The following is a 13,720-nucleotide window of genomic DNA, read 5'->3' on the forward strand; positions in this document are numbered from 1 at the left end:
AGAAATATATATATATAATAAAAAACATTAAAATTAAAAAATAAAATAAAATAAGAGTATAATATCAATATACAAAATCAACTGTATTTACATACACATACAATGAACAAAAAAATTATATTTAGAAAAATTCCACTTACAATAGCATCAAAAAGAGTAAATAAATACTTAAGAATAAACTTAACAAAAGAAGTGCAAAACCTAGTCTCTAAAACTATTAAACACAGTTGAAAGAAATTAAAGAAGAGGGCAACCCTCTCAGGTCCCCTCCCTCTTTGGGAGCTTTGTACTATTGCTCAATAAACTTTGCATTGCTGCCCACCAAAAAGAAAAAGAAAAAAGAAATTAAAGAAGACCTAGACCTCCAGTGTTAATGGATTGAAAGACTTAATATTGTTAAGATGGCAATACTCCCCCAAATTGTTCTTTTTTTAAATTTCGTTTTGTTTTTCTTTTCTTTAAGAATTTTTTATTATGTTATGTTAGTCACCATACAGTACATCCGTAGTTTTTGATGTAAAGTTCCATGATTCATTACTTGCATATAACACCCAGTGCACCATGCAATACGTGCCCTCCTTAATACCCATCACTGGACTATCCCAATCCCCTACCCCCCTCCCCTCTAAAGCCCTCAGTTTGTTTCTCAGAGTCCATAGTCTCTCGTGGTTCATTCCCCCTTCTGTTTACTCCCCCTTACTTCTTCCCTTTCTTCTACCAATCTTCCTACTTCTTATGTTCCATAAATGAGTGAAAACATATGATAATTGTCTTTCTCTGCTTGACTTATTTCGCTTAGCATTATCTCCTCCAGTCCCGTCCATGTTGCTGCAAAAGTTGTGAAATCGTTATTTTTGATGGCCGAGTAATATTCCATTGTATATATGGACCACAACTTCTTAATCCAGTCATCTGTTGAAGGGCATCTCGGTTCCTTCCACAATTTGGCTATTGTGGACAGAGCTGCTATCAACATTGGGGTGCATATGGCTCTTCTCTTCACTACGTCTGTATCTTTGGGGTGAATACCCAGTACTGCAATTGCTGGATCATAGGGTAGCTCAGTTTTTAACTTTTTAAGGGACCTCCACACTGTTTTCCAGTGTGGCTGTACCAACTTGCATTCCCACCAACAATGTAAGAGGGATCTCCTTTCTCCACATCCTCTCCAACATTTGTTGTTTCCTGCCTTGTCAATTTTTGCCACTCCAACTGGCGTAAGGAGGTATCTCAGTGTGGTTTTGATTTGAATTTCCCTGATAGCTAATGATATTGAACATTTTTTCATGCGTCTGTTAGCCATTTGTATGTCCTCATTGGAAAAGTGTCTGTTCATATCTTCTGCCCATTTTTTGATTGTTCTACAGATTCAACACAATTTCTATCAAACTCCCAGCTGGCTTCTTTGCAGAAACTGGCAAGCTGAACCTAAAATTTATGTGGAAATGCAAGGGACCTAGAATGGCCAAATCAAGATGGTGAAGGACTCATGCTTCCAATTTCAAAACTTACTACAAAGTTAAAAAGAGCACAGTAATAACAATAGATATATAGATCAATAGAATAGAATTCAGAATCCAGAGATAAACCCTCATATTTACAGTCAATTCATTTAAAAACAAATTTATCATTTATTTCTTAAATGCTTATTATTGACATATAATTGACATACAATGTTGTATTAGTTTCAGGAATACAACATAGGGATCCAACAATTCTACACATTACACAATGCTCGCCATGATAGCTGTAGCGACCACCTATCACCATTACCACATTACTATAGTATTACTGACTTTGTTCCCTATGCTGAACCTTTCATGTCTATGACTTATTTACTTTAGAAATGGAAGTCTGTTCCTCTTAATTCCCTTTACCTATTTCATCCATTTCCCCAGTCTCCTCTACTCCGGCAACCACCAGTTTATTACTTGTATTTACAAGCCTGTGTCTGTTTTTTGAGGGTTTTTTTTTCATTCATGTTTTTTTTTTTTTTTTAGATTCCACATATAAGTGAAGTTATATGGTATTTGGCTTTCTCTGTCTGACTTATTTCACTCAGCATAATACCTTCTGGTTTTATCCATGTTGTCACAAATGACATCTCTTTCTTATGGCTGAGTATATTCCATTCTATATACATATACAAAATAGAATGCATGCACGCACTACATCTTCATCATCTGTTCGTCTATCAATGGACACTTAGGTTGTTTCCATATCTTGGCTATTGTAAATAATGTTGGAATAAACACAGGGGTGTATATATCTTTTCAAATTAGCGTTTTCATTTTCTATAGGTAAGTACCCAGTAGTGGAATTACTGGATTAAATGGTATTTCTACTTTTTAATGTTTTGAGGAACCTCCACACTGCTTTCCACAGTGGCTGCACCAATTTCTATACCCACCGTCAGTGCACAAGGGTTCCTTTTCTCCACATCCTCACCAACATTTGTTATTTCTTGTCTTTTTGGTACTAGCCATTCTGCTTGGTATAAGGTGATATCTCATTCTGGTTTTGATTTGCACTTCCTGAAGATTAGTGACACATCTTTTCATGTGTCTGTTGGCCTTGCAAAAATATATATTCAGATCATCTGCCCCTTTTTAATCAGATCATTTGTTCTTCTGGGTTTTTTTTTAATTTTAAGATTTTATTACTTTATTTGTCAGAGAGAGAGAGCACAAGCAGGGGGAGCAGTGGGCAGAGTAAGCAAAGCAGGCAGAGCAGGCAGAGGGAGAAGCAGGCCCCCCATTGAGCAAGGAGTCTAATGTAGGACCTGATCCCAAGACCCTGAGATCATGACCTGGGCCGAAGGCAGACACTTTACTGACTGAGCCAGCCAGGCGTCCCATTCTTCTAGTGCTGAGTTTTAGAAGTTCTTTATATCTTTTGAATATAAACCTCTTGTCAGATATATCATTTCCAAGTATCTTCTCCCACTCAGTAGGGTGCCTTTTCATTTGTTGATGATTTCCTTTGCTGCACAAAACAGTCAGTGGATTTTTTTTTCAGATTTTTAATTTATTTTTGAGCAAGAGAGACAGAGCAAGAGCATAAGCAGGGGGAGAGGCAGAGGGAGAGGGAGAAGCAGACTCCCCACTGAACAGGGAGTCCAGTGCAGGACTTGATCACAGGACCCTAACATGATGATCCGAGCCAAAGGCAGACACTTAACCGACTGAGCCACCCAAGTGCCCCCAGTCAATGGATTTTTGACAAGAGTGCCAAGACTATTCAATTCAGGGAAAAAATAGTCTTTTCAACAAATGATGCTGGGACAACTGGATATCCATATACAAAAAATAAAGGACCCCTACTTCACATGATATACAAATATTAACTCAGAACACATCAAAGACCTAAATATAAGAGCTTAAACTATAAAACTCTTGGAAGAAAACAGGGGAATAGCTTCATGACTTCTGATCGGGCAATGGTTTGTTACACAGGACGCCAAAAACACAAACAACAAAAGAAAAAAACATAAATTAGACATCAAAATTTACAACTTTAGTGCTTCCACAGATTCCATCAGGATATCAAAAAAGCGAAAAGACAACCCAAACAATGAAAGAAAAAGCTTTGCATATCATATATCGGCTAAGAGGCTTATATCTGGAATGTCTAAAGGACTTGAACTCTTTTAACTCAAAAATGGACATATAACCCAATTGAAAAATGGGCAAAGGATCTAATTAGGCATTTCTCCAAATAAAATATAGAAATGGCCAATGAGCATATAAAAAGATGCTCAACATCATTAATGAGCAGAGAAAAATACAAATCAAAACCACAGTGAGATATCACCTCAGACACTAGGATGGCTATAATCAAAAGCACAAAAAATAACAAGTGTTGGCAACAATATAAAGAAATTGAAACCTTCATACTGGTAGAAGCATAAAGTGGTGCGGTGTTTTAGAAAACAGCCTGGCAGTTCCTCCAAAAGTTAAACATGTAGTTATCATATGACCCAGCCGCCAAAAGCTATATACCCAAACGAAATGAAAACATGCATCCACACAAAAATGTGTACATGAATGTTCATAGAGCATTATTCATTACAGCCAGATGGCTGGCCTCAGATGTGGTATACCCATACAATAAAAAGAAATGAAATACTGAGACATGCTACAATGTGGATGAGCTTGGAAAACATTATCCTGAGAAACAAGTCATAGAGATTTTTCACAATGGGTCTGCCACCAGAACCCAGGTGTCATGAAAACCACCACTAAACCTAAATCACGGGCGCCTGGGTGGCAGAGCGGTTAAGTGTCTGCCTTCGGCTCAGGGCGTGATCCCGGCGTTATGGGATCGAGCCCCACGTCAGGCTCCTCTGCTATGAGCCTGCTTCTTCCTCTCCCGCTCCCCCTGCTTGTGTTCCCTCTCTCGCTGGCTGTCTCTATCTCTGTCGAATAAATAAATAAAATCTTTAAAAAAAAAAAAAAAACAACCTAAATCAAATTGGGAAAGGAAAAGACTCCTATCAACATCATCATCATTGGACATGCAGTCAGGCAAATCTACCACTACTGGTCATCTGATATACAAATGTGGTGGGACGGACAAAACAACTATCAAAAAATTTGAGAAGAGGGGCGCCTGGGTGGCACAGCGGTTAAGCCTCTGCCTTCAGCTCAGGGCGTGATCCCGGCGTTATGGGATCGAGCCCCACATCAGGCTCTTCTGCTATGAGCCTGCTTCTTCCTCTCCCACTCCCCCTGCTTGTGTTCCCTCTCTCGCTGGCTGTCTCTCTCTCTGTCGAATAAATAAAAATAAAATCTTTAAAAAAAAAAAAAATTTGAGAAGAAGGCTGCTGAGATAGGAAAGGGCTCCTTCAAGTATGCCTGGCTCTTGGATAAACTGAAAGCTGAACATGAATGTGGTATCACCACTGGTATCTCCCTGTGGAAATTCAAGACCAGTAAGTGTTACGTGACCATCACTGATGCCCCAGGACAGAGACTATGAAAAACATGATTAGAGGCATAATTCAGGCTGATTGCTGCCCTAATTGCTGCTGCTACTGTTGGTGAATTTGAAGCAGGTTTCTCCAAGAATGGGCAGACCTGTGAGCATGCCCTTCTTCTGGCTTACACACTGGGTGTAAAAGAACTAATTGTTGGTGTTAACAAAATGGATTCCACTGAGCCACCCTACAGCCAGAAAAGATACAAGGAAATCGTTAATGAAGCCAGCACCTACATTAAGAAATTGGCTACAATCCTGACACAGTAGTAGCATTTGTGCCAATTCTGGTTGGAATGGTGACAGCATGCTGGAGCCAAGAGCTAACATGCCTTGGTTCAAGAGATGAAAAGTCACCAGTAAAGATGGGAATGTCAGTGGAACCACACTGCTTGAAGTTCTGGAATGCATTCTGCCACCAACTCATCCAACTGACAAACCCTTGCGTCTGCCTCTTCAGGACGTCTACAAAACTGATGGTATTGGTACTGTCCCTGTAGGCCAAGTGGAGACTGGTGTTCTTAAACCTGGCGTGACGGTCACCCTTGCTCCAGTCAATGTTACAAATGAAGTAAAGTCTGTTGAAAAGCAGCATAAAGCTTTGAGTGAGGCTCTTCCTGGGAACAATGTGGGCTTCAACGTCAAGAACATACCTATCAAAGATGTTCGTCGTGGCAATGTGGCTGGTGACAGCAAAAATGACCCACCAATGGAAGCAGTTGGTTTCACAGCTCAGGTGATTATCCTGAACCAACCAGGCCAGATCAGTGCCAGATATGTATCTGTGTGGGATCGTCACACAGCTCACATTGCTTACAAGTTTGCTGAGCTGAAGGAATAGATCACTGTTCTAGAAAAAAAGCTGGAAGATGATCCCAAGTACTTGAAAGCTGGTGATGCTGTCATCATTGATATGGTTCCTGGCAAGCCTATGTGTGTTGAGAGATTCTCTGACTCTCCTCCTCCGGACCATCTTGCTGCGGGTGTCATCAAAGCAGTGGACAAGAAGGCAGCTGGAGCTGGCAAGGTCACCACATCTGCCCAGAAAGCTCAGAAGCCTAAATGAATATTATCCCCAAGACCCACGAGGTCAGTCTTAATCAGTGGTAGAAGAAAGGTCTCAGAACCTTTTGTGTCAATTGGCCTTTTAATAGTAAAAGACTGGTTAATGATAACAGTGCATCGTAAAATCTTCAGTAGGAAAGGAGAATGTTTTGTGGACCATTTATTGTGTGTGTATGTGTGTGTGTGTATGTATGTGTGTGTGTCAGCTTTAAGTTATACACAACTAATGAATTGTTGAACAGTACAACAAAAACTGATGTACTATATGCTGGCTGACTGAACATAAGAAAAAAATCAGCTATTAGTTTTTAAAATCGGTATTTTTTTAATGGAAACAATCTGACCAAAAATCTGTCACAGAATTTTGAGAACCACCAAAACAAAAGTTTAATAAGGAAAACAAAAGAAGACAAGAGAAAGAAGTCACAAGAGACATATTACATAATTCCAAAATAAGCAAATCTGTAAAGACAGAAAGTAGATTAATGGTGGGGGGAGAGGGGGAATAGAGGGATTACTGCTAAAATATACAGGATTTTTGGGGAGGGGATGATGAAAATCTTCTAAAATCAACTGTGAGTTGCACAACTCTGTGAATATACTAAAAGCCATTAAATTGACACTTTAAATGGGTCATATTGTATGGCATATGAATTACATCTTAATAAAGCCATTACCAAAAAAAAGAAAAATAGAAAGCAATGTGCTAAGATGGTTCATTATTAATAATACAGGCATAGTGGAAGATCATCTTTAAAAAACAAAAAAGGATGAGGGCAGAGAACTCTTTGTGATGGTTAAAACTGTCAAAATGGGATAGAAGAGGCTGTCTCTCCTTTTCAGGAGTGAACCAGGGTGCTATTCCAAAAAGAACCATATCCCCACTTGCTGGCTGGATGATAAATCAGGAACCAAAAAGCCATTAGGACTCTGCTGCCCAGAAGCAGCTATTGGTCTGACGAGAGCAGAGAGATAAAACGCAAAAGGAGGAGGAAGACTAGGTGGTTACCATGCCAACAGCCCATTCTCTACCGTGGAAGTAAAAAGAATAGGAAACTCGTGAATTGTGTGATTCATAAATTGCATAGAACATGTGTGCGTGAACTAAAATAGCTTAAAATCGAGGGAGGAAGATGTGAAAACAGTGCAAGAAATAACCCCAGGTCCCTGGAATATCATTTAACATTTCATTAGCTTAGTCCCTAGATGGCAAGACACTTTACCAGGCCTTCATCCAAACAAAGTACACCTCCCTCCAGTTCACATTAAACACACCCAGATCAACAAAGTGTCTTCTCAGGCTCCCTTCCTCTCCCTCAGCCACCCATTCCACTCTAGTTTTAAAAATTAGCCATATCTTGGGGCGCCTGGGTGGCACAGCGGTTAAGCGTCTAGCTTCGGCTCAGGGCGTGAACCCGGCGTTGTGGGATTGAGCCCCACATCAGGCTCCTCTGCTATGAGCCTGCTTCTTCCTCTCCCACTCCCCCTGCTTTTGTTCCCTCTCTCGCTGGCTGTCTCCATCTCTGTCAAATAAATAAATAAAATCTTAAAAAAAAATTAGCCATATCTTTAATACCTTAGAAATGATGGGTAGTAAGGAGGGTACATATTGCATGGTGCACTGGGTGTTATACACAACTAATGAATCATTGAACTTTACATCAAAAACCAGGGATGTACTGTAAGGTGACTAATGTAATATAATAAAAAAATATTATTATAAAAAAAAGAATTTAAAGCCATAAAATATAGAATTTGATAAAATCTTTAAACACCACAAGAACGCAAGCCTCATTGAAAACAAAACTTTCACTCTCTAACCTACTGCCATATTCCTGCAAATGAGCACAGCGCTTAGGACATCATCGTCATTATAATAATAGCTAACAGTTACAGAACATTCACTGCATGCCAGGGCTTCATGACAATATCTAAGGAATAGGTATTACTATTACTAGGCTACATGCTGTTGAAATCAGCAACTCTACTTCTAAGGAATTAATTCTATAGAAGTAAGTGTGAACGTGTACCAGTATTTAACAACAGTAATATACGTGCTATCACTGTTCTAAGCACTTGACTTACTAATCTTCTTAACAAGCCAGAAACCCTGGAACTATTATTAGCTTCATGTTTATGGTTGACAAAAGTGAGGTCAGGGACATTCATTAACTTGCACAGGGTCACAGAACTGGACTCCTGAAGCCAAGATTTGAAACCAGGCTGCCTGCCTCCAGGGTCCATGCTTGTGACCACTATGCTATATTGCACCCAACACAATTCCTGCAGGTGCTATTCACATGAGGGTTTGGAATACCTAGACAGCTAACAACAAGGAACTGTTTTTGAAAAATTAACCAAAAATAAAGAAAATCATTCATCCACTTAAAATAACATTGTAGAAGAGTTAGTGACATAGAAAAACTTGTTGAATATAGTGTTAAGAGAAAAAACCTGGTTGAGACATGTTTTAAAGAAAAATATTTTCCCAAGTGTTAACAATGGTAACCACTGGGTATTAAAATTATAGATGACTGTTTGCTCATCCATACTTTCTAAATGTTCTATAATATATTCATTTTCAAAAAAAAAAAGAAAAACGGAAATTTTTTAAATTAAAAGAAAAATAAAAGGGAAATCTATGCCTAAACCTGCACTAGAGATTTCCTGGCAAAATATACACAGATTGTGCTCCATTTAAAAAAAAAATGAAAAAAGGAAGAACGAGGGTATAATGGTTAATTTTATGTGTCAAATTAACTGAGCTAAGGGATGCCCAAATCCCTGGGAAAATATAATTTCTGTGGATCTGTGATTTTTAAAAATGATCTCTCTCTAATGTTTTCATATGTAAAATGGGGTTTTCCTGTTTTCTTCTAGGAGTGGTGTGGTTTTAGGTGTTACATTTAAGTCTTTAATCCACTTCAAGCTAACTTCTGTGAGTGGGATAAGATACAGGTCTAATTAAATTATTTTTCATGTGCCTGTCCAGTTTTCCTAAGACCATTGATTGAAGAAACTACCTTTCTCCCTGAAGTATTCTAGCTTCTTTGTCAAATATTAGTTGACATACATGTGTGGGTTTATTTCTGGGCTCTCAGTTCTATTCCTTGGTCGGTGTTTGTACCAGACTGTTTCGATTGCTACACGTCATGATATAGTTTGAAATCAGAAAATGTGGTATCTCCAGCTTTGCTGTGCCTTTACAAGACTGCTTTGGCTATTCAGAATCATTTCTTGTTCCATACAATTTTAGAATTTTTTTCTATTTCCGCAAAAAAATGGCATTCTAATTTTGATAGAGGTTGCATTGAATCTATAGACGACTTCGGGTATTATGGACATTTTGATAATATTAATTCTTCTGACCCATAAAACTAGGATATTGTCCATTTATTTTTGCCTTCTTCAAACTCTTTCAACAATGTATACTAGTTTTCAGTGTACAGATCTCTCACCTCCTTGGTTAAATTCCTAAATATGTTATTGTTCTTGATGCTGCTGTCAATGGAATTGTTTTCTTTCCTTTTCAGATAGCTCATTGTTAGTGTAAAGACATGCAAGTGATTTTTATAGGTTGATTTTGTATCCTGCAACTTTACCAAATCTGTTTCTCAGTTCTAACAGTGTTTTGGTGGCATCTTTAGGGTTTTTAATAAACAGGATCACATTATCTGCAGAGACAATCTTACATCTTCTTTTCTGATATGAGGCCTTTTATTCCTTTTTCTTTTTTTTTTTTTTTTAAGATTTTATTTATTTATTTGACAGAGAGAGACAGTCAGCGAGAGAGGGAACACAAGCAGGGGGAGTGGGAGAGGAAGAAGCAGGCTCCCAGTAAAAGAGCCTGACGTGGGGCTCGATCCCAGAACCCTGGGATCATGACCTGAGCCAAAGGCAGACGCTTAACGACTGAGCCACCCAGGCACCCCTTCATTCCTTTTTCTTGACTAACTGCTCTGTGTAGGACTTCCAGTCCATGAGAATAAGCACCCTTGGCCTTTTCCTGACTTCAGACGAAAAGCTTCCGACCTCTTACTATTGAGTATGATGGCAGCTGCAGATTTGTCGCATATGGCCTTTAGTATGTTAAGGTATGTTCCTTCTATATCCAATTTGTTGGGAGTTTTCATCATAAAAGGGTACTGAATTTTGTCAAACACTTTCTGCATCTATTGGGAGGATCATACGATTTTTTTCCTTCACTCTATTAATGTGATGTATCACATTTACTGATTTGCATATGTTGAACCATCCTTGTACCAGAGAGATATATGCTACTTGACCACAGTATATGATCCTTTTAACGTACTGTTGAATTCAGTTTCCCAGTATTCTGTTGAGAATTTTTATATCAATATCCATCAAGAATACTGGCCTATAGTTTTCTTATCTGGTAGTGTCCTTATCTGGCTTTGGGATCAGGGTAATGCTGGCCTTGTTAAAATGAGTTTGAGAGCATTCCCTCCTCTTCAGTTTTTTGGAAGAACTGAGAAGGACTGGCATTGATTCTTTGAATGCTTGATAGAATTCACCAGTGAAACCATCTGGTCATGGGATTTTTTTTTTTAACTGGGAGATTTTTGATTACTGACTCAATCTTCTTAATCATTAGTGTTCTGTTCAGATCTTCTATTTCTTAATGATTCAGTCTTGGTGGGCTGTGCATTTCAAGGATATTAACCATTTCTTCTAGATTATCCAATTTGTTGGCATACAATTGTTCATAGTGGCCTCATGATCATTTGTATTTCCATGGTATCCGCTGTAATGTCTCCTCTTTCATTTCTAATTTTGAGTCTTCTCTCTGTTTTCCTTGGTTATTCTGGCTAAAGTTATATTTATCTTTTTAAAAAACCAATTCTTACTCTCACTGATTTTTTCCTATTGTCTTTCCAGTCTCATTTCATTCATCTCTGCTCTAATCTTTAATATTTCCTTCCTTCTGATAACTTTGGGCTTAGTTTGTTCTTCTTCTAGTTCCTTGAAATGTAAATTTAGGTTGTTTATGTGGAAACCCAGAATCTTACATCAGACAAAAGACACAAGCCATACTGAAGGAACTAAATAAGGAATGTCACTAGTACCTATGGAACATAATACAAATTCTTCAGTGACCAGAGAATTGTACCCATAAGCATGAACATGAGCACTGTCCACTGCCTCAGACAGTTGCAGGTAGAGCTTCTAGGAAATCTGGCAGAAGTCCTACTAAAAACTGAGCAGTAGTGCATAAGACAAGTTGAATTTAACTTGGTTTTTAATGCCAAAGACTGGGCCCTGCAGAAAAGGGAAATGAGGAAACAAATACAGAACCAGATAGAATTTTTGTTTAAAAGTAGTTCAGGGGCGCCTGGGTAGCACAGTCATTAAGCATCTGCCTTTGGCTCAGGGCGTGATCCTGGAGTTCTGGGATCGAGCCCCACATCAGGTTCCTCCGCTGGGAGCCTGCTTCTTCCTCTCCCACTCCCCCTGCTTGTGTTCCCTGTCTCTCTGGCTGTCTCTCTGTCAAATAAATAAATAAAATCTTAAAAAAAAGAAAAAAAAAAAAAAAGAAAAGTAGTTCAACCCCCTACTCAACAAACACATCCTTAGTTATATGACCTTTTACTTAATGCCATTTTCTCTGACTGGAAGACTTCCCTCTAATCCCACCACTTGTCATTTCTTTAACTCTTACTTGTCTTCCAGGATTTAGCTCAAACATCATCTCCTTTAGAAAGTGTTTTCCAAAGCTGTAGTATGACATACTTGCTTTCATAGTAGCCTTTCAGAAACAAATAATTATTGCAAATCTGTCACCTGACAGGCACCTGATGCATTTCTCCTTCATAACACCTATTCTGTTGTGCAGGAAGATCATTTTCATTGAATTATTTACATTTTTTACTCATGCCCATCCCAGAGCCTCATCAGTGCCTCTGGGCATCTTTGGTAAATGCCTTAAGGCTCCCATGAATTACCAGGTGCTAGAGATCAGAATGATTCAAAAGTTGCCCCTGTCCTCGGAGAGCTCATAAATGACAGAGAAGAGAGGAGAATAACAATTATAGCTCACAGTAGGGTGAAGTATGCTGTAAATAATGCCGTGGGCAAAGGAGGCTTCTGGGTTCTCTAGTAAGGAGGAGATTGGGTGTGCAGCCTTTGGATAGAGAAACATGTTCAGTGTCCTGAATCTGCCTAGCAACAAGCTCACCAAATGGACTTATGGGCCTTTTATAAATAGCCTGCACACCCCCCACTATGAGCTCACAGAGGATGAGCCCATTCACATTTCATTTCTTTCTTTGCAGAGTTAAATTGCACTGAAGAAGCTAGGTATTTTTCCACGTGCTGTCGTAACAAGCTAAGTTCAGACCAAGGAATGAGAGAAGGAGGCCAAAAGAAAATGTGTAGCATCCACAATCTTTAATCTGCAACTACGTAACGGTACTGCAATCATTCTATTATTGGTCTTTGAGCAGCTGGTTTGGTTGGAAACCAAGTTTATGAACAGAGCTGCTACAACCATAAAAAAAATTATTCCCCTGTGATTAAGGAGTAAAATGAAAGGTGTTAAATAAATAGAAAAGAAAGAGGGCGCTTTCTGAAAGCCATTCTATCTTGCCTGCAGCGTAAAGGGGAAGCCAAGTGAGAGTAGGTGGGGAAGAGTGAGTGGTATTCTGACTTCTGCTCTCAGTCTCTGATGACGCTCACCCAACAAATTCTTCCCAAAGGGCACAGGCAAAAGAGGAAAAGTACCTCCGCAGTTCATTCATAACCTTGAACGCCTTCCCCATGTGGGCAGGGTTGACAGTGATCGTCCTCTGGTTCTTCTCATCATCCCCAGCCTGAACCGGGGGCTGGGAGCTCGGCTTGATGCTGTGAACAGGAAGGGAGTGGGAGGGTGAAGAGAGGATCACATGTCGGTAAACCCATTCACCCAGCTGCCACAACTCAGTGCAACTGCCCCCCCACCAGAGCATCTTTGTCAGCTTGTTTTCTTCATCACACACCCAGCAGGGAAAGAAATGCCCTGGGTCAGCCACTTCTGCAGGATCTTCCAATGCAACACACATTCCTCTGGTGGAAGCCAGGTCCCTAGTCAGCTTCTACCAGCACTTGTGTGACTTTGTGCAAAGTCCTTATCCTCCACCCACCATGCGCTAAAGGGGTGGGGACGTGGGAGGAGATTAAGTGCTATACCACTCACTTCACAGGGAAACTTGTTCATTCAACAAACATTTAATGGAGCTTACCATGTGCCAGGCACTGTATTTAAATTTAAGGGAAACACAACAACAAACAAGGTATAGACAGCTGCTCTCGCAAAGCTTAGAGCTCAGTGTAGGAGGAAGCCAAGAAAACACCTAAACCTCCTATCTTTTTTTATATTTATTTTTTAATTTAAATTCAATTAATTAACATACAATGTATTATTTGTTTCAACAGTACAGGTCTGTGATTCATCAGTCTTACATAACCTAAACATCCTATCTTAAGTATGATGACTGGACAGGAGGTACAGATGTGCAGAGGACAGGCAACTACTCCAGGGCTGGCAGGATAAGGGGAAACTTCCCAGAAGCTGAGGTAGAGCAGAAATCTCAAGGAAGAGCAAAACGAAGACAGGTAAAAAGGAAGATGGAGAACATCCTGGCAGAGGAAAGAGGAGATACCCAGAGACCTGAAGGAAAAG

The 13,720-nt window shown here is 39.4% G+C and overlaps 1 protein-coding gene across 8 annotated transcripts in view; it reads right to left on the reverse strand.

Moving 5' to 3' along the window:
* Positions 1-13,720, reverse strand: part of KLHL3 (kelch like family member 3) — a 157,050-nt gene that overhangs the window by 88,768 nt on the left and 54,562 nt on the right. For 7 of the 8 annotated variants that reach the window (XM_019803238.2, XM_034656059.1, XM_034656057.1 and 4 more), the window contains exon 2: positions 12,784-12,903. In XM_019803238.2, coding sequence (XP_019658797.2) covers positions 12,784-12,903 — 120 coding nt within the window. Of the gene's footprint in view, positions 1-12,783; positions 12,904-13,720 lie in introns of those variants that run through there. The other variant, XM_034656055.1, reaches the window with a different exon arrangement.

This window comes from Ailuropoda melanoleuca, chromosome 3 (assembly GCF_002007445.2).
Source record: "Ailuropoda melanoleuca isolate Jingjing chromosome 3, ASM200744v2, whole genome shotgun sequence".
NCBI classification, from domain to species: domain Eukaryota; kingdom Metazoa; phylum Chordata; class Mammalia; order Carnivora; family Ursidae; genus Ailuropoda; species Ailuropoda melanoleuca.